The following is a 26,637-nucleotide window of genomic DNA, read 5'->3' as shown; positions in this document are numbered from 1 at the left end:
TCCCATTGGGACTCCTTTGGGTGCCCCGGTTTCCCCTCTCAGCAAAAAACATACAACGTAAAATAATCCTCCAGCTCTGTACTCCTGATCTTGAAGGATGTGTCAAATGCACAAATACCGGTATATTTTTTATAATATTGGACAATATTCTTGGAAACCTGTGCGTTATAGACACCATAATATGCATGTGTGATTGCTTATATTTTAAACATGTTGTTTGTCCTTAAAAAAGTACATCAGACAGAAAGTACATGTTTAAATAGTCTTTATGGTCAATAACTGCATCACAGTAGAATAATAATAAACGAGTGAGGAATGTGGTATGAAAATAAAGTGACTCTATGCATTGTCCATTACATTTGAAGGAGATTCAGTCAAACATAGCCAATAATGTCCTTGCATATGATTGGCTGTCGATTCCCTGACTTCATCAAAGCAGAGAACTGGTAAAAGCCCGTGTCCAGTTCGTTAATACCAGATAGAGACTGGTGGAAAAATGGCGTTTTGCTCTGCGATGGCACGACTGGGCAGGACATGCGTTTGTTAGCGTTAGCCGCCCTGTTATCTCTCATCGCCTCTGCGTGCGGCCTCGTTTTCACCCTGTCTTCTACGCTCTTCGAAAACCCCGCCAACTTCCTCCTCATGTTGACGAAAAACCCTTTCCCGGTCCGTCTCGGCGCTTGCTTGGCCTCCGCCGACTCCGGACACTCGGGCAAGTCCATCCAGTTTTGAATCAAGTCCGCGAAACTGTTATCGCCCAAGACTAGCGGTTGCCTGTTGCGTCCGCGCGTTAGCAAAGAGTTCGTCCAATCTTCGGAGAGGCCAAACCAACTTTCCAAGCAGACATCGGAAGTGGATTTCGGCCTTATCCGACCGCTCGGGGCTCTGTTGGTGCGAAGGCAAGCGGAAGACGACACTCGAACGTTCCTCGTACGCCTGAGCACCACCGCCTCCTCTTGCCAAGACGCTTCCGAATATCCAGAGTCCAAGTCCAAACTGCGATGGCTGCTGGGCGTGCTCAAATCCAGGCTCAATCTGAGGCGGATGCTGGCGTCTCCCTCCTCGTCCTCTTCTTCCAGCGGGCTCGCCAAACAGCAGGCCGAGTCGTACGTGCTGGAGCTGGCGTCAGACATGCGGAACCGGGCCCGTTGCTCGCGCTGGATGGCTCTTTGTTGACAGGCGCGGGCCAAAGCGGAATGCCGGGCCAGAGCAGGTGGCTGGGCGTTGCCGAGCTGGGACAGAGGGCGCCTCGGGGTGTCGACGCAGGTTCTCCGCAGGGTTTTGAGGTCCTGGAGGGATCGCATCATGTACTCCATCTGCTCTCTCAGGCAGTCGCTGGAGTCGCGGAGGCAATGCTGAGGAAACAAGAGAGGAATATGGATTAAATTAACAGTAAAGCTAAAACATGATCCATTGGAATAGACTGTGGTGGGATTTGGTGCTAAATAAAAAAAAAAAGCAAATGTGTGAAACAATGTAAAGTATTACAATCCGACATGTGAATGGTTTGTGTATGGATGCTGGTCTGATTAAATGAGCCTGTAATAATGTAAATCAATAACTCTGCGGGTGAATCTTTGGATCTACATTTTCATATCCCCAAATCCAGCTGACTGTTGCTGATGATTGTGGATACCAGGATATTCGTCACAGGCAATTCTTGTATATAAGTATTGACCTGATTAAATTACTGACCACAGCCTTTAATGTAGTCCAGAAATGTCCCTCTTTTCAGTATGTACAATGTTCTAGCCACAACATTATATAAAGACATTCCATTTAACACAAAATGAGGTTAAACGTCATCTGGACTTTGTTTGCCGGGTTGAAAATGTGTTCAACTTCAGGGGTGAATTCTTGGATCTGAATCACCTCCAGCTGACTTTCACTCACTTTGTTTTGATTGTGGATTCCAGGATAACAAGCGATTCTTTTGTAATATTTTAGGCATGCTACTTTGTGATTTTAAAGCTTTCACTGGTCAAAAACATTGGCTGTTCCTTGAGTGTATGGAAATGTACTATGTTACCAAATTGACCTGTTAATTACTAATAATATGACTGTTTGTGTATGAGTACACGAGTGTCACGGGAATTTTTGGGCCAGGCAGGTTGAGGCTTGCAGTACATGGGCCAATCAGAACTGTGCTGCAACCAAATGATTTTACAATAGCTCAAAACAAAGCAGGCCAACTGTAAGTGAAGTGAACGCCCAGTGTTTAGACAAATATTACGGATCAACGATGGACACTGCCGCCTAAAATGACTCAAAAGTAAATGATAAGTGGCATAAAGGGCACGCTGGCCCTTTAAGAGAAAGCAGCTGCATATGAAATTCACCAGTGACACACTAAAGGCTCATAATACTTCTGTTTCATTTCAAAACGTGCGATGCTGATTGGTCGGGATTAGAGCTGCTGGTTCAAAGTAAAACAAGAGCACAGAGAGATCATGTGACTGTCTGAGTGAGGGGGAGATGTCACGTGTTATGTGCAGTGCAATCAAACTTTAGACTAATAGAGTAAATCGTTACTATTATTTTTTTTTGTTTGCATAGGGTATTTGTTAGAGATAAACAACCAAGACAAATTAAACCGTAATATTTACACTTTTATGCCATTTAAACGCAGAATAAACGCTATTTGAATGTTGGAGATGTATATATTTATTTACTGATTTATATTTTCTAGATATTTACTGGACGGATTGTTTGAACATTGAAAAAGATGCTACAGATTCAGTCCAGCCCGTTGCATTATTGCCACTATTAATAGGTCAGTGCACATTTCCACTAAACAGAATCTATGAAGCGAGAGAAAAACAGCCACGTCTGTCACATAAAAATAGAGTTTTAGATGAGCATTAGATGAGCTGTTTCTCTTGCTGTATCCATGCATTGCTTCTCCGTCGACATTGTACCAATTGCCAAACGACCAAATACAATCTCAATTTAGATACTTTTTTGCGTAAAGTTGTGCGCAATTTGCTAATCTACAAAAGTGTGCGATTTGTGCCGTGAACTTACCATGTTAAGATCTTTCCCTTTCATTTGTGCAGCAAGATTCCAATCCTAGTAAGAAAAATACATATATAGAGTCATTTAGTTTAAAATGACTCAAACTGTGTTATTTTGAATGTAACTAGGCAGACTATATATATTTATGGAAAAGTAAAGATACTCACCCGTGACTTTACTGCCTTTTAAAGAGAAATCTGTCCTCGTCCCTTTAAAGTGTGGCGCTCCGGAGACGCGTCCCGGTTGCGCACACTGGTCCTGGTTCCACTGGTCCCGGTTGCGCACACTGGTCCTGGTTCCACTGGTCCCGGTTGCGCACACTGGTCCTGGTTCCACTGGTCCCGGTTGCGCACACTGGTCCTGGTTCCACTGGTCCCGGTTGCGCACACTGGTCCTGGTTCCACTGGTCCCGGTTGCGCACACTGGTCCTGGTTCCACTGGTCCCGGTTGCACTCGTCCTGGTTGCGTCCTGGACGGCGGTTCTGGCGCATATGAGGTGATGACTGCTCCCTCTCTCCTCCTCTCCTCCTTTTACACCTCCGCGCTTGTTGCGACACGAGGCGACAGCAGCCAATCAGAGCGCGCGGACCACAGGCTCGCGCGTAAAGGCTCCTGGAGGATTATATGCAAAAACAGCAAACGGGACAAAAGACGACAAGAAAGAAGAAGTGTGTGACGTGAGAGAAAATGAAGATGAATGCAGAGGTAGATTAGATAGGACCGGGATCAAGACACTTTCAGCCCGATAAGCCCCATGATTAGAAGAGGTGACCCCAGACTTGATGAATGGGGATGATCTTTGGGGTCATTGCTCTCGTTCATTCATTTTAGCTCTGGTGGTTTGCTCTGCATCATTCATTTTTGTTATTCATTCATGATGTTAATATAGGCTACCTTTTATGACACAGAAAGGAAGTGGACACTGAAAGTAAAATCAAACAAAACAGATTTGAACAGTTGTGCCATATAGTGAATTCATTTTAGAGAGTCCAGCTGACACTGACAGATGTTCAAATGTCCAAGAGAGAGACAAATCTTTTCTATGAAGACATCTTTACCAAAAGCATAGCCTACATAAAGGAAACAGATTAAAAAAGAGACGAATTTATCTTTTACCAAAGAAAAACATGTTTATTTTGCATTTCATCCAAGTTATTTCTAATACCTTATTGTGTACGTGACTTCTATTTAATCTTGTTTTATCACTATTTGTACTTATTATTTACATTGCACCCTGTCACTGAATTACATTACTTCACATTGTGTTCACTGACAAAGGCAATGATGTTTTTTTCTGATTCCTCGACAGTTATCCAAGTGCATTCCTCTGGCAAACAGTTCTTCTGCCATTAAAAAGCTAAACACAATCAACTACCAAGGCCAAAGTCAATGGTATGAACAAATAAAATGTTGTGCAATTACTCCACACTTAAAACCAGATCAGAAACAAACACGTGTATCTCTGTAATGGGATAAACTGCACTTGCCCTACTGCACAAAATAAGACTTAATGCCATCACTATCAAACATACTGTGTGAATCTGTTCATTTACCTTGTCAGTCTGTCAAGTAAAATCATATATGGTGAATAAATGATAGTGAATAGTGTGCCAGGATACTACAAGTAAGTTTACTCATGATCAGCACCAAAATGGCCCAATCTAACAATGATAAAGTCTAAACTGGAGAAAGAAGCATAAAACTAACTCCATGTATGATTCATCAGGCTCGACTTGTCCTCGTCATGTCAGTCATAAATGTGAATGACCAGACCCTCGCTCTAATCCCATCAGGTCGTTTGCAGGTGATTTGATCCAGGGCTGATCCACCTGGAGCCACACACTGGACAGGGGCCCCGAATGTCTCTGTAAACACACACTCAGCAGAGTGGAGAGAGCAGGTCGATGGGCGTCGCTGCTGAGTGGGTGAATGATGGAGGATGTAAATGATGGAGAGCTGTTCATGTGCAGATGCTTCGACATTAACATAGAGAGATGCCTGTTTACATGTCCAAACCTGTAAAAAAAGACAGTTTAAGTCCATTTACATTCGTGCAAGAGCTGTGCATTTTGGTTTATTTGAGAACTGAGTGTGTAAATTTACAAGGCGAGGGAAAAACAGATAAGTAATCAGATAATCCAATAATTATATCTGTTTTTTTTGGTCTGCGTTTACAAAGAAATCTCATAATTATAAACATTTAATTAGTGGATTTTTGAAGTAACTGTAGTATTTGGAAGACAAACTACAACAGATTTTAAAATAATTCTGTCAATCTGTAACATTTTCTTTTTCTTTCTTGTCTTTGCCACATTAGTTTTTCCCTCAACACTTGCACAAATGTGAGCAATCGAAACCAAATCAGATTACTCACATCAGATGTAACGTGACATTTCAACAATCTGATAAGGCCAAAAATCAGATCATGAGCAGATTTCTTTGTGCATGTAAATATAGCTCTTCACATCATTTGATACAATATCAAAGATGGAAAGTTCTCAAAAAAAGTAATTGTGTTTTACATTGCAGATTCATTTATTCATTCATAAGCTACTTCTAAGCTGCCCTGGAGCTGACGGTTAGAAAAGTGGCTGCCAATTTGTGCCACTGGCCCTTCGAAGTGTCTTGCACAAGAAAACAATGGCAGCGTTTGGAGCCGTCAAAACTACTGACCTTCCAGTTTCATGACGACCACACAAAAGTTGGTTTGGTTTTTAACATTTACAGTTTATCCACTTTGTCCAGAGACAATGTGGATGCCAACACTATACAAGGACATTCTGTGGGAATATATTTGAATTGTTTAGCTGTGAGGAAGCTACAAACAGAAAATAATGTGATCAATTGCTTTTTAAACGTGATTATTTTCCTCTGTAAATTGTTAAGATAAATATCACACTGGAAATGAGGCTAAATTGCTGTCAGTGCACAACTTAGATCAACATTTACTTAAAAACACTCAAGATTATTTATTAAGTACATCATCTTGACATTAGGTAATCTATTTTATAATGTGTTTTTGGTGTTTAATGAATCTGGCTGAACTTTAAGCACTTGTGTCATTAGCTTGGGGCGCCCCCTGGTGACTAGAAATGCAGACTGCAAGTAAGATCAAAAAGGAGCCCTGTTCACATTTAGGTGCTTCTTTTGGTTCTCCTGCAGTTATTTATTTAAGGCCCTGACCCTCGACCCACTTATTTACAGAACGTCCCACTGTTTTTCAACGATGGCGCTTGAATGGTGTAGAAAGTGAGATTTACACAGAGAACCTGATATATTTATTTTCTCCTAAAGAAAACAATACTTTTTGGGTGAACTGGCTTTGTTGTAAAATGTTGTGCTTTTCCAGTCTGTCTCGTTATGATAATAAAGTAGTTCCAAACACATTCTGCAATGTGTCAGTCCTTTTCTACAATTTGATACATACATACTGTACATACCAAGCAATGTGTTCTAAAACATGAATTTAATATGGAAGTTTATTATCCCCGTTTCTTACAATTTTGGGTCTGTCTTACTCTATCAAAATCTCTCAATGTCAATTAATTCACGAAAAGATTAGTTTTTTTTTATCCTCAGCCTGCGTCGAGCTTAGAGCAGTATAATTGTAGTAGCGGTAATGGCCACAAGAGGGCGCCAACTACTCGAGAAAAACATTACAGAACGGGCGCGTTTGAGATCTAATATAGTAGTTTAAGAAATATGTCTAAAAGTGTTAAATGTTACAATATATTTTCAAAAATTATAGTTCTAAGTTTGTCATTTTTGAAATTAAAAGGCAAAAGGATTAAGTTAAGTAATTAACAACAGACAAAGTTGAGCATTTTATTACATGATCAGAATTCAATGTACAAAGTATTTATGCAACACAAAGAGAGTAAAGTCATAACTTCAGGTGATCTCTAATTTTACTTAAATTAAACCATAAATGGACTTTGAAGCATTTAATATTTACCAAAAACACTAACCATTTTCTGAATTAGATATCATCTCATTAATAATAACTACAGTATACTGGATTGATAGGAGCTAAGCAGAAAAATGGAGGAATAATATATATATATATATATATATATATATATATATATATATATATATATATACATATACATATACATATATACATACACATATATATATCCATGTGTGAACAGTAGGTCAGACACAGACAGTACTAAAGGGAATACATTAGGAGTCATTGTAAACTCAAGTCAAGGCACAACATACTGCGACAGATAGAAAATAGTGATAAAATTATACATATACATTTGGAATACAATCAACATTTACCAGATATTCTGCCAGTTTTGCTCAAATATTTTTATGGAATGTTGGGTAATTTTAAGCAGAGCTTGGCTGATCCAATTACGCACAATAGAATATGGTCAACTATGATTTTTTTGTAAACATGATATAAAAACACATTGATGTTTCATTGAAACGTTACAATGTCCCTGTCTGCGCTTCTTCCTTCACTCTTAAAAAAAAAAACATGATTAAAAGTTGAATAATTTGCACATCAAGGTAAAGGTAAAATGAATGTACGGTTTAAAAACTCCTTCCTCTTTCGCGTCCTCTCGTGAAATAAAGAATAAAATGGTCATAAATGCGTGTGGTGCAGGATTGGTCTCAGTCTTTTAGAGAAAAAAGTGGAGATCGGAGCTGGAGCCAGTGCAGGGTTTCTCCCTCCATTTCAACTGTTCAAGTAATCTGAAAAACAAGAGTTACAGAAGATTTAACCTTTACCATTGCTGTTTGGAACGTTTCACAAATATGCCTGTGCTGTAACTCGGGACGCACTGATTCTACTTGTTTAGTTCCGATACCGAAGAGCTGTTAATACCTTACTAACACTAATAATGTTACGTGTACACCCATTACAGTCACTTTACAACAAAACCTTGTCAAATAAACTCGGTAACAGTTCTGTAGGTTCTGAGCTTTAAAATGATGTAAACATCAATATTTGAAGTTAGTAATGCTATGTTTGTGTTTTTAATGGTTAATTGCAGTATCTGAGGATAGGGAATCGATACCAAATATTGATCATCTTATGTCAGGTCATTGTTCTAATACTGAGCATCGTTTTATTCAAAACTAACAGAGTTACATGTGTGTTGTCATTTCAGATTGTATTTTTTATGACTCAAAGCCATTCAGAATTAAGTATAAAATATTGTTTTGAGCTGTGAGTTGTATATTCAAATATATTTTGTAGTTTGTCCTTTTGCTTGAAGGCGTTTCCTGTTCAGAGGGGATTCTTTCAGCACATTTGCCCCATCAAAAGATTGTATTTAGTCTTGAATAGTTTATTGCCATGGCACGGTGATAAATCAAAAACATGACATTTACTGTGTATCTGTATATAATGTCCCCTCACTCACCGGTGCTGGTGTGGCGGGTTAGAACAGGCCGCAGTCCTTCAGGTTGTTCTTGATGATGACGTCGGTGACGGCGTCGAACACAAACTGCACGTTCTTGGTGTCGGTGGCGCAGGTGAAGTGAGGGTAGATCTCCTTGGTGTCCTTCCTCCGGTTCAGATCCACAAACTTGGCCTGGATGTAGGCCTGGGCGTCTTCATTTGTGTTTGGACCTGAGCGGGACAGAAGGGGTTTAGAGGTGACCACACGAGAGCGGAGAACCAAATATGGATGTCATTACACTCCAAACCATTTTATACGACTTAACGACTATATCCACTTATCGTTCAATATATGAGGGGCAATGTTTTTATGGCTCAACATTTATCTTTGAATTACTGAGAATTTTGGAGAATTTGAGCTGTAAAAAAGTCAAATAACTTCTAAGACAATTACAGATCGTAACCAGATATTAAAGTACATTTATTTAGTGCAGTAATTATTTAAATGATATTTTACACGTAGAAAAGGGTTTACTGGGAAAACTGCACAAAGCAGTTGCAATATTATTGTTTATCACGACTTCAAATGGAGTTATTGTGACTGGAGTGTTCCCACTAACTGCTTGCCTTGGACAGGTCCTGGTTTGCCTGGAATGTTCCACAGTGTGGCATTTCAGTGACTTATTGTTTACTTATTTGTGTGCAATAAAAACCATCTGTCACTGAATGAACGTAAGATAGACACGTTTAATGACGCGACACAGTGGAACATTCCAGGTAAAAGCATCATCATTTACACATCACTCCTTCACAGAAAAGTCACATATTTAAATGACTTTCAGAAATGGGTTTGCACTAAAACACTCGACCCGGTCAGTCCTGCTCGGCGTGCACAGTCACACAGAACGCCGCTACATGGACGCGTTACCAGAGTACTCGGGGAAGCAGATGGTCAGAGGGCTGTGCTGGATCTTCTGCTCAAACAGATCCTTCTTATTGAGGAACAGGATGATGGAGGTCTCCGTGAACCACTTGTTGTTGCAGATGGAGTCGAACAGCTTCATGCTCTCGTGCATACGGTTCTGGGAAGCAAGAAAAAGGACACGCGATCGTGAAGAAAACGCGGAATATATTTGCGTGTGGTGTTTTTGATGCCACGACGACCAGGAAAAGAGCCAGACTTTTTTTAGACGAAAGACAAAGAATCTAAATGAATTCAGTTTTTATTACATCGACGTGAACTTTGAAAAGCTTCACAGATTGTTTGCTATTTTTTGGGCCGGGAGCGCAGATAGATGATGAAACTATTGTGTCTGAACTTTTTTCCATCAAGAAACACAAAGCGGAGGGTCAACAGAGCAAATCCTTCATACAGGACTGCACTTAAAACCTCAATGGGACACACAAACTGTTAGATATCGAGTTTAGAATTTGTAGATACAAAGTAGATGCATAGTATACAAAGTAGATGCATAGTATACAAAGTAGATGCATAGTATACAAAGTAGATGCATAGTATACAAAGTAGCCTGAAGTTAGTGCTCCTCACCATCTCCTCGTCCTCGGCCAGCACCAGGTCGTAAGCGCTCATGGCCACACAGAAGATTATGGCCGTGACGCCTTCAAAGCAGTGGATCCACTTCTTCCTCTCGGACCGCTGACCGCCCACGTCGAACATCCTGCAAAAAGAGACAGAAACATGTTACAGAAATGTAGAAATGTGGAGCAAAAGTCTTGTTGGGAGTCCAGTCTGATAAACTGTCGCTCCAAGGGCGTTTTAACGGCAGCTTCACAGGGTTTTTTAACAGGAAATATATTAAAAAGACAGAGGGAAGAGAACAATATAACAAAACAAGTACAAGAGGTACAAACACTCCCAAGTCTGGCACAGGTTGTACATATGTGCAATTTGAAATATCATGCACTTTTCAAAGAGAACATTGAAGTATAAAAGAGGAAGATTAGATTAGTTCATAAATATATATATAAAAGAAAATAATAAAATAAATCACACAAAAACTGAGCTATAACACTTAAAAAATATTGCTTTTAGGAAGTGAATTAAAAAGCAGAAATCATTTATCTGGTTCTTCTAATGATGCCACAATCAAACTAACAACAACAAATACACAAACAAACCGCTGTTTTGTGATTTGAATGCATTCTTTCCTGTTGTGTGAAGCACTTTGAATGTGTATGAATTCTTCTCTATAAATAAACTTGCTTTGCCTGCTTGTCTGTGGTGTTATTCAAATGCTTATATTTAGATATAATGTTCTGTACTTGTTTTAAGCCATAAATATTGGATTCCTGACACTGCCACATGTGCATTAGAGTTCCCTCAGCTGAATGGCCCTTTGTACATAAATTGGAGTTCAATGCTTCCATTTTAAACAATTAAGAGTGTTTGTCTATTATTTAAAATCACTTTTAAATCATGTAAAAGGTTAATATTCCATGATATATTATTTTCTGGTAAATTTAAACGTTGAGACTGTTTCATTTTGTGTTTGGACTGTTCGCATCCTTAGTGCTGTGATCGTTTAGTAAACACAGCTCTACACAGCTTTTTATGGAAGGCTTTAAAGTTATGAAGTTTAGGAAATTACTTTGTGGTAGATAATGATAAACTAATTCAAAGGAATTTTCATGAATGATTTATATAATCATATTTAAGTGTGTAATGGAATTAAAGTACTGCACATGCCCAGTAGTTACTGGTACTTCCCCCACAGAATGTGCAGATTGTGCAGATTGTGCAGACACCAAGCATGTTTTACAAGGCAACTTAAGCAATAAAGACACCTGGGACGGCTCTGTGAACATAAATAGAATGACCGTCATAAATACTAATACTAATAATGATTAAAAGGATAATAATTTAGACTCTCTCGATGATGTGGCCTTTTCAGGGGAAAAAGGCTGAGTAAGCAGGCGTTATTACAACAGTGGCATTCTTAAGTGTTCAGCGTAAGATAATATATACAAAGATGTTTGGATTCTCTCCCTAAAAAGTGCTACTTTTACACACAAGACAAATTGCAGACACGGAGGTTTAAGTCCTGAGTTGAAATAAAAAGGAGTGAAGGATGGGTCAAGCTTTGAATGTTGTAAATATCTTGAAGCCGCAGCCAGATAAAATACCACAGTGTGTAATGTGATGTAGATAAGGATCGGCGTAAGATGAGAGTCCTTTATAAAACAGTCAGAGCAAATATTTGTAATTCCTCAAAACCAAAACAAAGCAGATTGTGGAGGCTTCTCAAGCTTTAAATGAAAGCGGAGCTGCCACTCCATACCTCACTTTAAAGAGGGGTCATTGTACAATAGTCTTGAATGGATTTGTTCTGCCCAAACAGATTTGTACATTTGTAGATACTAGGACTGCAACCATTAGTCTCTATAAAGTAATCAGTCGTATTTTGATCATCATAATCATTATTTGGACCATATAGACTCTAAAACACATACAAAAAGACCTTTTATAACAAGGCAGTGGCAAAAATGTCAAAAAATAATAATAAGTTTTTGATTTCAGATCGGTTTTGATTTTCAGATACTATACTTTTTGTTTTGTAGACATTATTACACTATATTCGTAAATATTCTCTATCTAGATATCTTCAGTTTCCACATCTTAGCCTTTATTTCTGCACTACATATGTATATCTGTACATATTAAGCCTATTTTTTTTTATCTGATGGCTTATTGTTATATTTATCCCAGAGTACATTTATTCATTGTTCATTGTTTTATGTTGCACCGACTCACCAGGACAAGTTCCTATGTTTGTGAATTTTGTTCATTGACAATGGCAATAAACCCTTTCTCATTCGGATTCTTATGAAATGTATATAAAAGTCTAAATGTACAATAGAATATCAAGATATTAAAACCTTAAGAAAGGCCCACGTAGTCTATATAAAAGTTCCCAGATAATACTCATCATTTTAGTACATTTAGTTTTCATTTCCATTATATATCTAGTGTGTTTAAAAAGTCCCATCTGTTGCACTGATGACAAACTGCATGACACCAGAGGGCTGTGTGCACCTCGTCTGACACATGAAAACACATGAAAATGCCTCTTCCACTGTTAGATGAATGACTAACTCTGTAATACATTTGAAAATAAGTTGTACTAATGTCTTACTTGAAGTGCAGGTCCTTGAAGGTGAAGTGCGTCTCCACGATGCCTGTGGTCTTCACTCTGGTCCTTAGGACGTCCTGCTGCGTGGGGATGTAGTCGGGTCTGGATATCCTCTCCAGGTCGTTCAGGTAACTGGACACAAACATTTGATCACATATTATTCTGTATCCGTGCATCTATTTGTATCTGTATTTGTTATCGGGTTAATTAACTCTAATATTGATCTGGAATGTCACGCTGTAATTGTTCAGGAAGAGGCGGGACTTTCAGTGGAGCTCAGCCAATCACAGCAGCCAATGAACACTATATCGTTTCAGTCTTAATAAATGCATATTATCTCAGTTTTTTACACTAATTAACCAAATATTTGATTGGAAATTGACTGGTTTCCAAATAAATACTAATAGTATTAAAAGTGTGACACAAAATGGATTTCTGCGTTGAAAAAAACCTCAAACCTTGTGACAATAAAAGCTTGAATGCCCACAGCACAAGGTTGAGAAATGACACCATCCTGAAACATCCAATCTGGCATTAGACTTGGTCTAATGCTGCAGGAGCTGGAGAACAAAGACTAATCCAATGAGATTAGATTACACTAATAAAAGGACAAAGACTGCAATCCGCTAATGGGTAATTGTTTTTCTAGTGAAAACAAAGCAGACACAAAGGTCACCAAAACAATATACCTTCTTTTCATTTATTTGTTCGTTTTACTGTGCACATTATCCTTCATTGTTGGAAGATTTTCCCAAATGGTCAAATAATACAAGTTTCCTTGTGAGGACGTTTTTTATACGTGCCAAAAAATCTTCCCATTACGTTTTAAATTTCACAATCACTCACATTTGTTTGTGTGTTTTGCAAGTCAGAGAAGTATTGCAGCCTAAATACAAATGTAGTGGTGACGGGCGCCATGACGATCACAAACAGAATGAGACATTATCGTCGCTCTGCTTCAGTCGCGTTCAAGTCTTGTATTAAACTAAAATCACAACGAGTACAGTTTTGTCTGGGTCCAGTTACACTTCATCCCTGTGGCTCTAGGCAGAACTCAGAACAGTTTAACACCGTCACAGCAGGTCAGAGCGTTTAGGAAAAATACTGTGGCAGATTTAGGTTTTCACACGTTTAATCCAGATTCAAGTCACGTTCAGAGTTCAGATACATTTGAATTTCAAAGAATAATCTAATTTGTAATTGCTCCGCCTGAAATGTTCCACAGTATAGCATTAAACATACAGTATTTATCTCTATGGAGACAAGATGGCGAGGTAACCAGGCCAAGTAACGGGTCAGATCTGTGGAGAGGTGTCTGAGTATTTATTTAGCAGCAAATCTCCTGTACGTGAATAAATGTGAGGAAAGGATTCATGCCACACTGTAAATGTATAAATCTTTCAGCCAGTTAGTGGTTTTGGATGTAGATTTCGATGTGCAGCGTGTGGAAGTGTAAATACATGCTTATTGTATCTAGAGTATTCGATGTGCAGCGTGTGGAAGTGTAAATACATGCTTATTGTATCTAGAGTATTCGATGTGCAGCGTGTGGAAGTGTAAATACATGCTTATTGTATCTAGAGTATTCGATGTGTAGCGTGTGGAAGTGTAAATACATGCTTATTGTATCTAGAGTATTCGATGTGTAGCGTGTGGAAGTGTAAATACATACTTATTGTATCTAGAGTATTCGATGTGTAGCGTGTGGAAGTGTAAATACATGCTTATTGTATCTAGAGTATTTACAGAAGTACATTTGGCATTCATGTTTCCCATAGAGATTCATTACATGTTTGGAAGCAGCTCAGGGCTAATCAGCTCTGTGACCTCTCATTTGATTTAAAAACCCTTTGTGAAACTTTATAACTACTTACCACGGAGCTTAACCTTGAAACTCTTTATTATAGTTTTTTTTTTTCAAAGTCACTGTGGCAAAAATGAATGAAAACCCAATTTTACAGGTACAAACACAGGTGGGAAGTACTCGGTAGCATTTACCTGAGAAATTGTACTTCTTGGAGTAACTTTGTGACACTGTACTTTTACTCCTACTTACGTAAGAGACTGTTAATCAAGTGAAAGTGCTTTTTCCTCTTCTCACTGTAAGTTTTTGTTGATGAAATTAAATGATTCAAACATTTGTGTTTTTAGCGCCGCTCCTTCAGATCATTTTTGTGTCTATCCTTTGAAAAATATCAAAGCTTTATTTCTAATTAATGTTTTGTCACTCCAATTACATTAATTTAAAATTATAACTAGTTTCTCTTTCTTCTTACTTGAGTAACAGTTTCCCAAAACACTTTTTGCTAATGCTTTAAAATAAGGTTCCTTAGTAAACTAGTTATAAGGTGTTTATAACCAACATTTGTAAATGGTGAATACTTTAAATAACATTGACAAAAACACGTGTGCGTTAATAAACCGTGAACAAAATGTGTGTGAGAGCATTAAAAAGCAGCTTAAACTATTTTCAGAAAAGAAAATTCCCTTTGAACTAAAGTGCTCAGGAGCCTTATTTTAAAGTGTTACCTACTTCTTGGACACACCACTTTGTACTTCTACTTGAGTAGTATCATAGACATGTTTGAATTGTCAGCCCCTGAGCTCAGTCTAAAGTGCGGCTGCAGTGGAAGTCGCTGGTGTGAATGCTAAGCCGAGGTGACAGAAAAACAGGGACGTGCGACTCACTACGGAGCGGAGTCGTTGACCTGGTACTCTCTGGCGCGCGTGAAGCAGCTCTGCACGCCGCCGTCAGCCCAAAGGCGCTTGATGACGCTGGCCAGTTCATCCGACATGGACCCCTGCTCCTCTGCAGTGGACGACAGAGCAAAGAGCTGCCGCGCGTCGTCCTGGAACATCCAAATGCACCAAATATTAGACACAAAAGTACGGACGCAACAACGTCACGGCAACCAAAAACATAAAGGTTCTAAATCAGACTGTTCATTATAAGAAAGAGAGAAAAAAATCATATTAGTAGAAAGTAGAGGGAAAGCGCAGCAAACATGAAGAAGTTGCAATTATGAATATAGACTTCACGCATTAAAACCATTTACTGTGCACAGTATTGGAACGTAAAGTATTGGAAAGTACAAAAGTTAAGGTACTTTACTTTTTTTAGGTATGTGTACTTTACTTAAATCATTTTTACAGTGGATACTTGTTACTTGTTTACACTACATTTGAAAGCAGTATTTGTACTTTCTACATCAGTACATTTTTGACCAGAACTAAGAAGTAGAAAGTACGTTTTCATGAATGACAGAGTTATTATTATTTTATTATTAGCACATTCATGGAGACATCTGACAAAAATACGTACAATTTACTAGAAAAATAAGACACATTTGAATTGCTACTGTTGATTAAAAAAAATGAACTTATTTTCTCCAGTATTTGTACTCTTACTGAGTACCAGTACTCCTTCCACCGCAGCTTGTTCTAAACGTGCATTTGAAATAAAATTGACATCGAAAGCCCAAAAATGATGCAGAAAAGCCTGGTTAGGGCATTCTTGAAATATTGCAATGAATATTAGACGTTGGGGTCAATACTCATTTACATTCCATAAAAAATGAATAGATTATAAGTATTAGAAAGTAATGTTTGGGGGATTTTTAAAGGATCACAAGCAGATCAGGTCATAGTAGGTCAAGAGTCGTGTTGACATTTCATCTGTGCATTTTAAACTGGTTTAACATTGACAAGGACACAGGGTTTTGATGTGAGCGCTCTTCTCAGTATTAGTTAATCATTGTCTGCTCTTTCACTTCAGTGCGCTACAAGTCACAGCTCCAGCACATGGGACCAGTTCTCCTTCAATATACAGCCTGAAAATATACCTAAATGTAAAGAACTTATCTTATCTTTACACATATCACTTTTATATTTATATATTTTGTCAAGTTCAGTTTTGTAAAGTTGTTCACAGACTTGAGGAATAGTACGTAGACAACGGAAATGAAAGAAAATGAAAGATCTCACTGTTGTTTGGTCACAATATTCGTGAATAATCGTCAAATTGTGATGTTTTTTAATCAAAATTTGATATAGTGACATCCATAATTACGAGAGGTGTTTAATTATTAAATTGGTCTGAAAGGCACAAAAAATAAAATTATTCAGGCAATGTGATCAAAATAAGTCTCTCAATCTCTTCTATGACTGAATGAAAATCCAAACATTTTTGAACTACCCCAATGACAATTAATAGACCATTAAGTAATGTTTTCAAATGTGCTTGTAAATGTGTTGATTGAGGTTTTGAGTGTTGAACAAAACGTTAATGGACTCTAAAATAAATCCTAACCACTAAAAAGCAGAAATATCACTTTATCCCTTCATACCAAAGATTTCACAGAATGTTTGTGTTTTATTCATATTTTTAGTCTGTACTTTTTACAGCCTTTTTAATAGCTTTTATTTCGAGACTCTACTTCTTCAAAGAAACAATTGTGATTATGCATTTTTCTACACATCTAATCGCTCCATGGAGTTTTATTATGTATAAAACCTGCTCAGCCTGTGGTTTAGAGCCTGGAGTGTCTAGTATTTCAGTCTTCTCTCAAATGTAAATGCTTCTTTATGTTAAATGAATGTATGAAAGGTTTATTTTCTATGGTAGTATTCGTTTCCAGTAAGATCTCATGTTCATGGAAATAAGTCATGTAACAAACTCGTGACAACATCCTCTTTTCTTTACATCCTTTCATGTGTTTATTATTAGTGCGTGCCATTTTTATTATTCTATTTAGTGTTGCACTAACAGGCTGTAGTAGTTGGATATTATAATGATTTAACGTGACATTTGTACGCTGCATAATTTCTGTGGCTTCACGCGCTCAAGGCGAGACTCTGCTGAGCTGAGACAAGCCGCGGCTACGCAATATTTTCTGCACATTCTGCTTCCCATTGCTGTCCAATACTAAGCTCAGATCACAGCTCCACACATGATTATTTGTATTATGATTATTATCTTTCATTCTTTTTTTATGATTACTACCATTATTACAACCACTACCATTATTATTATTACTGCAGTGACTGATTTCTAGGGCTGCAAGATACACAACAATTTGCCTTAATACCATCGAATATCCAGTTTTCTATAAAAAAATATTTGGAAATACATGGGATTCTTGAATTAGTCAATTCTCCTGGATCGGTTAGAAATGTGCACTCTGAACTGAACTTTTAAAACTTTCAGAACTACCCAACAGCGCCTCGAGACCTTTGTTCACTTAATCTTGTGCCTCTTATATCACAGAGGGATTACAGGCCACGCACCGCTCGGGTCAGGTCCTCGTAGTGGATCTTGAGGTGGTCCATGGCTTTGAGGATGGTGACGATGGACTGGATGGTGTTGCTGTAGACCACGGCCTTGTACTGTTTACACTCGTCCTCTGAGTACCCGTCCTCGTGGATAATTCTGCACACAACCAAGACAGATTTACAAAACAGATTATTAAAAGATCCTACAAGGTCATCATCTCCATAGAGACAGGCAGGTGGGCCCATACAGGTCGGATCTGTGGAGAGGTGGAGCCCACTTACAGCAAGAAGGCATGCATTTAGCAATAAAACCAGCAATTCAATATATCTAAGATGGACAAGTTAAAAGTCATACTGCGGAACATTCCAGGCAAACCAGAGCCTTAACCTGCAGAAGAGGCACAAGTGTTTGTCCTTCTCAGATTGTACGTCATGTTCGGGGCTTTAAGTCGTGACCATTCAGATCAGAGAGAGAACTTTTACATTTAAACACACTGGATTTCAGCTTTGAAACTGAAACACAAATGAGAGACTTGTGTGAGGTTCATTCTGCTTTCTGATTGGGTAATAATCGTCCTGAGAACTAAAACCCCCAAAATAAGATCAACTTAGCCATCACCTCCAATGTTTCTGTAAGAATAAATGAACATTACAACTGCATATTGAGTTTGAACATGGTTCTCTCTTCTCCGGAGACACATACGAGTCCTGGTTTTGAAACGTGACATACAGACTTCACATAGTCCCGTTCACACTTCCACACTTTCACACTACACAACCATTGCGTTTCCAAATGTAACAATCCAGGGACAAAGCAAATTCAGATATGGTTTCATATTATCACCCTTTTCAAACATGCCGTTGCATCACACGGCCTTATGCAGGGCGTTTGAGAATAACTGGGCCAAGGAGTTTTGTAACACGCAGCACAATGACGCGCAGACAAAGACGCACAGATGAATGGGTGCTAGATTGAGATGGATGCTGCCCCTCACACCGCACGGTCTGGGGCCACACACACGGGACGTCCCATTGGCTGAGGCCTGGGTGAGGTTTTCAAAAGGACCTCATTAACATGCAGCGGCGCACAGCGACACGGCACAGCCAACGCACTCAAAAACACAAGGTTTCAATGGGCTTTTCAGCGCTCCGGAGATTCTGTTTATAATTACAGCTAAAACATCCATTAGTTTTGCATTCAAATGTCGGCTACGTTCCTTTAATAACACATCTAAATACTTCTGACAACCTCTGACACTCACTTAAAAGGTGCACTATGGAACTTTTCTGCTTTATTGTGTAACAGCAGCGAAAGTACAGTAGATTGTAATAGCAATAGAAGATAGAGTAATTACAAACTTCTACTAAGTAAGTAATATTGTTTCAGAAATGAATGAAGTCCAACAGACACAGCAATTGATACAGAAATTGATTTTCTATCTTTCAGTGTCTGCTAATACACAATACCAATCAATACCAGAGCAGAACTTTGCCTTCATCATCAAAGGTTTTCTTAAAGTTGTATTTTGATTCATTCATGTTTGAGAAGTGTTTTCACCCCCGACACCTGCAGCCCTGTATTTATTCAAAGTGATATGTGCAAAAGGAATGAAAGACAAAACTTCTCAAAATGTGTTATGTGACTGTTACACAGCTCAGAAACGACAATACAGCTTTGTATATTCAAAGTTCAGTTATTAAGGCTACAATGGCCAGTAAATGGTCTTTTTACGCTTATAGGTCAGAACAGGATATTGGCTGATCCCGATTTTTTTTGAGGAGGTAAAAAAAAAAAAAAAAAAAAAAAAAAAAAAAATCAATAATCTTTTTTCTTTTTCCTACACAAACTAAAATGTTAAATTAAAAAGGGCTTTCCCGTTAGATCCCCTGTAGGCACAAATGTACAGTCAACTGCCTCCACAAGAAACGATGACAAAACATGACAAGCAAAAGTGCGTTATAAACATTGTTCATATTCTTTTTTTAATTTTCTCTTTATTTATCTATACAGGGAAAACCCAATGAGAAAAGTTCTCTTTTTCATGGGTCCCTGAATTAACACAACACAAACTAAATAACAAACAAACATAGGACACTAAAACACACATAAAACTGAAAATGAACCAATACATAAGTATGTGGAGTGCATCTGCACTGAAAACACGTTTATTTCTTGTGCGTGTGTGTTGAAGGAGAGTTTATCATCGATCCAGATGCCCATGTATTTGTAATGGGGCATAGCACCTTAAACAGTTTTATCCAGGGTGATTGATACTCCGGAGTAACTTATATGTGATATTATTAGTTATTTTCACACCGGCAACCACATTTCACATGTTGATTATATTTACACTGACAATCGCAAGAGGGCGCTCTAGGCTCTAAGCGACGCAGAAGAAGAATCTGCTCTTCCTCTACCTCTGGAGTTTGCAGAGTTGTTTAGAAGTGACACAAAGGAAGAAGAATTACCATAAGTGGATTTAGTGATTTGGGGTAATACTGATGCTTTGGTAAACTTGTTAGCATGTTCTTTATGCTATAGTTATCTGAATAACTGTTCATATGTTACGTTAACATACCAGACACTTACCACAGTTCTGTCTGTGCGTCATGTAGCTGAAGGTGTTAGCGTTAGCATGCGTCATGTAGCTGAAGGTGTTAGCGTTAACATACGTACACCTATTCACCATGTTCTCTCATCTGTTATTATTGTAAATTGCATTTCAAGATGAAATGTTTGTTCTTGGTCCTGGATTTTATCAAATAAATTTCCCCCAAAAATGCGACTTATACTCCAGTGCGACATACAGCATGTGTTTTTCTATTCTCCATTATGCATTTTTTGGCTGGTGCGACTTACTGTATACTCTGGAACATACGGTATATCTTTTGTGTCACTAGAGTGTCTTTTGGAGAACAGCATATAACATTTCATTTAAATTATCACTTTCTTTTAGATCTATAGAGAGCAACATATTTCATACTTCATACTGTGTAAAGGGCTTAAGGGAAAATACTTGATCTATTCTCATGTATTGGAGAAACAGCATCAGGAGCAGCAGCACCAAAGATTCCTGCATCCGCAAAGTGCTGATTAAATGCATTACAAATATATATATATATATTTTTGGTCAAGCTGAATTGAATCTTAAACAATTTCATTTGTTAAAGAGGGAGTAGAATCTAGCGATAAGGATTGAACCATTTGCAAACATTTAGCAGGATTTCCCTGTGATTCCGTGAGAGTATTGACGTAGTAAGATGTTTTGGCTTTACGAACAGTAGAGACATATTTATTGCGCTTATGACAAACCTGCTACCAGTCTACTGCTGATTTGGTTGCTGTAGCTTCTTAATGTTTAACAATAAACATCGTTAAACATTGTTAAATTACGAGAACGCAGTAAATGATTCAGGGACATCCCCATCGCCTCAGCCTTTGGTCTATAGTTTATGACACACATCCTGTTCCTGCTTCTGCTCCATAGACATGTATAATCGAACGAAACAATGTGCACTTACTTCATCTGCTTCACAATGGTGCTCTTGCCCGACTCGCCAGCACCTGCAGGACACAAGAACAACAGGTTCAAAACATGCTCCTGTCGCTGTAAACACACTGTCTTTAACTCTTCACCTCCACACTGGGCTTTAAATAACCTTCACCCAGATTTGGAAATGTTGCAAAATAAATAAAATAAATAAAATAAATAAAATAAATAAAATAAATAAAATAAATAAAATAAATAAAATAAATAAATTAAAACTTCTCTAACGGAGAAAAAAAATTACACGATTTAATTACCAAACAGGGAAATCCTAAATTTTGTTTGTCACCAGCTTTATGGAATTTAACGTGATCAAAAAAATAATGAGTCCAATAAAATTGGACTAATTTTTGCTTCTCAATTTGTCACGATTATTATGTTTTAGTTCTTAACAACAGATCTGACCTGAATAATCACCATCATCAATTAATTTAATAATCTTAACGTTCCTAGCCTGCCCATAGTAAAAATCCATGACCTTTAAGGTGTTTTCAAACAAAAAAACACAATCAATAGCTCTAAATGAAAAGAAAAGCCGTTTTTGAGCAAAATTTAAATCAAACAGCATGTTCTCTAAGATGTTGCACAAGTTCTAGTCATCGCTGGACCATCCTCTTTTAACACACACTTCTTCCTGGGAAAATATGAATGCTGCTGTCTGGATCTGTCGCGACAATTACTTAATAACAATATTTCCGGGGCTTAATATTTATCATGTGTGCATCATTTTCTTTGCAGTAAGAGGGAATGTTTTGAGCAGTAGATAATTGAATAACTGACTTCTAGAACCACAAAGTGTTTCATTCAGCTTTTAATTTGTAGTATATTGCAGTATATTTAGAAAAGGGTTTACAAGCATTACAGTTGTCTTGTGAGTGGCATGACATTTTCTGGAACAATATGTCGCGCGAAACATTAGTTTTTGCCGCCTGCGTTTTCACGTGTGTTTATCTGAAGAGCCAGAGGGGAAGACTGGGCCTCATCTGCCACAAGGAATCTACCCTTTCAGTCCCCTCTGACCCGCGGAGCCTGTCGGAGAGCTTGGGCCCGGGGTGATGCCTCCCCAAAATACACTGCACACAGCATGAGCAAGACCCGCACGGACAGCTGTGGATGCCTCGTCCTCCTCCGTGTATCAGAGTGACCAGGATGAGCGGAAACGCATGAAAAACTAAACTAAAAGTAGCTAGAAAGGTGTTCAGAGTCGGACTGCAAGATTAAGTGCCGGAATTTCAATTATTTACATAACGTTAAATATTATGAAGAGAGTATGTCGGTGTATGAAGAGAAACGTCCAATGCGGTTTATCCTTCGACCAACTTGTTCTGAAAAGCACTGAACACATTTATTGGTTTTCTCTCAAATGTCAAAGCTCCAAGAACATGAGCACTTTGAATGGAATCCCAATTTTAAAAAGACAAAATCCTAAATCTAATCCAGATTGCATGACTTCATTGATTCTTCCCAACACTTTTGCACGTTATCTTAGGGATTTGTGGCACAAGTGAGTGGTAGGGCTGGGCGATGTTGACAAAAATGAATATCTCAGTATACAAATAGATATTTATCAGACGATATTTATGTCAGTTCAACAGAAATGTGTTAAAACGTGTCTTTAAATGCATTAGTAGAGGTGTAATGTTCAGACAAATGGGGAAATGACAGTAAAAACAGATCACAAAAAGATAAAAAATATAAAAAAATCCTGCAAAACATTTTTTTTTATTTTTAATCTGCTGTTTTTGTAGCTTTCTTTTTTTCAAAACTATAAACAGTATTTAAATTTGATCGAAAATTCGGTATTTCAGAGATTAAAAAAACATTTGTATTCAAACCATTTTTGCAGCTTGAATGAAAACTATCACTTTTAAGGCAAAAAGAAAAATAATCTTAAAAATACAAGCTACTACGTGTATTTATTACCAGGTTTCAATCATATTTGAAATCACCGCAACGCAATAAAGTCTACACACAGTTGTAGTACACCGTCACGTAATGTTTGTTTTTACTGGCTTATCTCTGTGTGGAAACCTGAGGATGGAGCAGAGGCCTCAGTGTCAAAGACCAGATAACCAGAGGAAGTTTACAATCCAGCTTTATGGATGTCCTTGGGGAATAGTTATTATCCACATATGTCGCTAAGTGCGGCGCTGGGACAATAAATGATAACGTTTGTTTGTAATGGCCTATTTATTACCATATGGAAGTCCTTTATTAAAAGCGCTTCAATAAGAATGTAAAAAGATAAGTGCTGTATTGCTTATTAGTACCATTTCGTGACCAAGTTTCCCTAAAAACTATGACAATGTAAAAAAGAAGAATGTGGCTACGCTTCGATCGAACAATAGGGATAAACTAATTTTAAATAAAAAAAGGGAAAAATACATATTAGTTAAAGCCTCACTGTGTAATATTTTCAGAAAGACGCATGTTTTTAAAGGAGGAAAAACACTTGGAATGATGAAATAAAGGCAATTCTTTTAGAAGTAAAGAGGATTAAATTGAAATAAAAAGGCACAAAGCCAAGATAAGCTAACAAATAGTTTTAAAATGTCATGTATCGTCAAGGTCAATTGCTATAACGAACATCTCTTGATTCTCATGATTTCAGAGGATTCTTTTGTTTCGTTTTACCATTTTCATTTGAAGGTATCAAAGTTCAAACACCATTACATCATGGTTTGTAACTCAACACAGCGAAGCCTCGGGATGAACCGTGTTACATAATAGATTTGGATTGGATTTCTATAGAAGCGCCCATAAGAAAAAAACATGCAATCCTTTTATTATTCATACAAAAGCCATTTACAGGACAGTCCCTGGATGTGGGCTCCATAATGCACATGTGTGTTGCAAATACAAGTGACTTCTGTTCCAACACTCTCTTCAAATGAACAGATGCTGCAGAGCGAAAAGATAAGAGTATCACATGGACTAGAGCTAAAGGGTTAGAAAGGTTTGCATTGTAATGTTTATGTAACGCCCCAAAACACTTGTGTGGCTGATAGTTCTAGCTAATAAAAATTAGTAGTTTTGAAATGCAAACTGGTTTAGGCTTAGGCCCCGTTTAGAGCAGGTTATGTTCATTTTAAAGAATAGCAGTCATATTTTTTTTATTAAATCAAAGTAAAAAAAAAAAAAAAGACTTGATATTGAGTCATGTCTAAACGTCAATGTTGGGGTTTTGGAATCATCACCAGCCAATACTGAATGGCACAGTCTATCTAGTTTACATTCATGAAATCATTACTAAATGCCATTTGTATTTTGCCTTAGAAGAGACTAAATAAAATACAATTTAAAATAGAGCTCAATGAACATGATGAATCGTGAAATATTTGGATTATTTTTCCATATCGCTCCAGACCTAGTTTCAAGTTAATTCTGGGGTACAAGTATTTATTGTATCCCAGCTTTAGCTTGACACTATTTTACTTGTGTACTATTCTCATTTGCAACAGTATATATATTTTAAAAAGACTGATACACATTTAATCGATCGCAAACCTGGAATAAAGAGCCCAATATGACACTGAAACACTTTTACATTAGCTGTGTGAAGGCTAAATAAGATACAAAAAGGTGTCAAACTAAGTATATATATATATAAAATACAACATTGTGCAAGTAGAGTAGATCCAGTACCCCAGTTTAAGTTATCTGTAGCTGTATTTAAGGGGTATGTTGCCAATTTTGCAGTCATGAATAATACACAATCGTGGAGCTGAAGTGTGATTAACGAGATGTACAGCGACCTTATGCAGCGCCACATCGTTTACAAGTTGGTTAGAGTATCTGAGGCTAACGCGGGTTATCACCACATGATCTTCAGAACCGCTCAGGCTCCAGAGAAGAACGCGGCGTGTAGAGCCAGCTTCACATAACACAAGGAACAAACCAGTGCTCATAATTGAACCGATGGTCTCAGATACAGCTGGATGAGGAATCATCATGTTTAAACCACTATAAATGTACAATTACCCAAAACATCTTCACACTAATACTTCACACTCATATTGGATTATAACTACAAAAAAAAATAAACACTATACAATATTAATACAATCTTTTTTTCTTAACAAACCTGCTCAGAATACATTGTTTTAACATTAAGTAATAAATATATTATAAGCAATTGGAAGTGGAAAATTCAAGTAATATTTATGAACAATTAAGCCAGTCCCAAGCCAAGATGAAAGCAGTCTGAGGAAGAGCATCCAAGGTAAGAGCAGATTATATTCCATGAGTGAGTCCAGGCTCCAGGATGTTTCGGTCTTTTAAATGTCCCAAAAGAGGGCTCCTCGTTTTGAGCAGATCTAAAAACAGACAGGAGCGAAGTCTAACCCAATCAGATGTTATCAGGAGGTCTGCTGCCACTGGTGCGGGTGTCACGACGACACAAAAACCACAGGACGTCCTCCCTACATATATTATGTGTTGTTTATTTACATGCTCCTGAGAACGCTTACGTCTGCATTTCATGTGTCATGCTTTACAACGAAGGATAATGAAAACTAATGAGACAATATGACATTACTTTCCATTCATTTGGTGTTAACACTCCATCTACTGGAAGCAGAGGGAATTATCATGGGGAAATAAACCAAAGCTAGCTCCCTTGACATACAAATATAAACATGCAGATGTAATGAACGTGATTTGAAAAGCTCAGAACGATTAAGGTGATGAAAATTCCAGACTTTTAAAAAGGTATTATGCCTTAACTTTCATCCCGAAATCAATTGTTTTGAGTGAAATCAGTTGGACTATAGTTGGGAGAGCTGCAACAATTAATCAAACATAATTGTTTTGGCTCTTGTTCTTTTTCCTGCTTCGAACACGTCAACACTTAAAACAAGTTACAGTTGAGTGAAGGTCAGAGGAGGGAGCAAAGGGGAAGGGCATCTGGGGTAACGCAGCTTTAAGGCTTGAACTGCCATCGGCCTCCGTTTTGAGGACAGCCATTAGAGCGATTGAGACAGGTGCAGGGGGCTCAAGAGCAGAAATCTAAATATTTAGATGGAGAGCGGAAAAGTCGTGCAGGACTTTAGTATTACTGCCACATGTTCACGGGAGGGCGACCTGAAGTGACTCACGAGGACTGCAGTTCAAAAAGAGGGAGAGAGAGAAGAATAAAATATAGAAAGTGTTAAAGAGGAAAGAAGAAAGAGTTTCAAAGAGAGCGTGAGATTTAAAGATGGATAAAGAGAAGTGAAAATCTCTAAAGCAGAAATGGCTGACGTGTTTTTCGCAGGACATTTTTGCGTCGCCGGACCACAGAATGGAAAAG

General features: G+C 38.0%; 2 protein-coding genes across 2 annotated transcripts in view; both read right to left on the bottom strand.

The window, feature by feature from the left end:
• Positions 1-248: 248 nt before the first annotated feature.
• LOC140366045 (PAK4-inhibitor inka1-like) lies at positions 249-3,270 on the bottom strand. Its single transcript, XM_072452701.1, has 3 exons — positions 3,183-3,270; positions 3,025-3,069; positions 249-1,355 (listed from the first exon to the last, which is right to left on the bottom strand). Exons 2-3 carry the CDS (start codon positions 3,046-3,048, stop codon positions 375-377), a joined length of 1,005 nt encoding a protein of 334 aa, XP_072308802.1. The 5' UTR covers positions 3,049-3,069; positions 3,183-3,270; the 3' UTR covers positions 249-374.
• A 3,556-nt stretch (positions 3,271-6,826) lies between these two features.
• The window catches only part of LOC140366044 (guanine nucleotide-binding protein G(i) subunit alpha-2-like), a 57,787-nt gene continuing 37,976 nt past the window's right edge, over positions 6,827-26,637 (bottom strand). The window contains exons 2-9 of the mRNA XM_072452700.1: positions 21,322-21,364; positions 17,815-17,956; positions 15,217-15,377; positions 12,532-12,660; positions 9,927-10,056; positions 9,306-9,459; positions 8,400-8,608; positions 6,827-7,725 (exon numbers count right to left, since the gene is read on the bottom strand). Of these exons, the coding sequence (XP_072308801.1) occupies positions 8,418-8,608; positions 9,306-9,459; positions 9,927-10,056; positions 12,532-12,660; positions 15,217-15,377; positions 17,815-17,956; positions 21,322-21,364 (950 nt within the window). The 3' untranslated portion in view covers positions 6,827-7,725; positions 8,400-8,417. The remainder of the gene's footprint in view (positions 7,726-8,399; positions 8,609-9,305; positions 9,460-9,926; positions 10,057-12,531; positions 12,661-15,216; positions 15,378-17,814; positions 17,957-21,321; positions 21,365-26,637) is intronic.

This window comes from Eucyclogobius newberryi, unplaced genomic scaffold (assembly GCF_026437365.1).
Source record: "Eucyclogobius newberryi isolate DKJ021-1_F unplaced genomic scaffold, fEucNew1.0.hap1 SCAF_19, whole genome shotgun sequence".
In the NCBI taxonomy this organism is placed as follows: domain Eukaryota; kingdom Metazoa; phylum Chordata; class Actinopteri; order Gobiiformes; family Gobiidae; genus Eucyclogobius; species Eucyclogobius newberryi.
This window is presented reverse-complemented; position numbering and strand designations above follow the sequence as displayed.

Coding starts and splice junctions, on each gene's coding strand:
- LOC140366045 (XM_072452701.1), bottom strand. CDS start 3,048: ATGAAAGGGAAAGATCTTAACATG. Junction 1,356..3,024: donor AAGGGAAAGATCTTAACATG/GTAAGTTCACGG, acceptor TTGTTTCCTCAG/CATTGCCTCCGCGACTCCAG.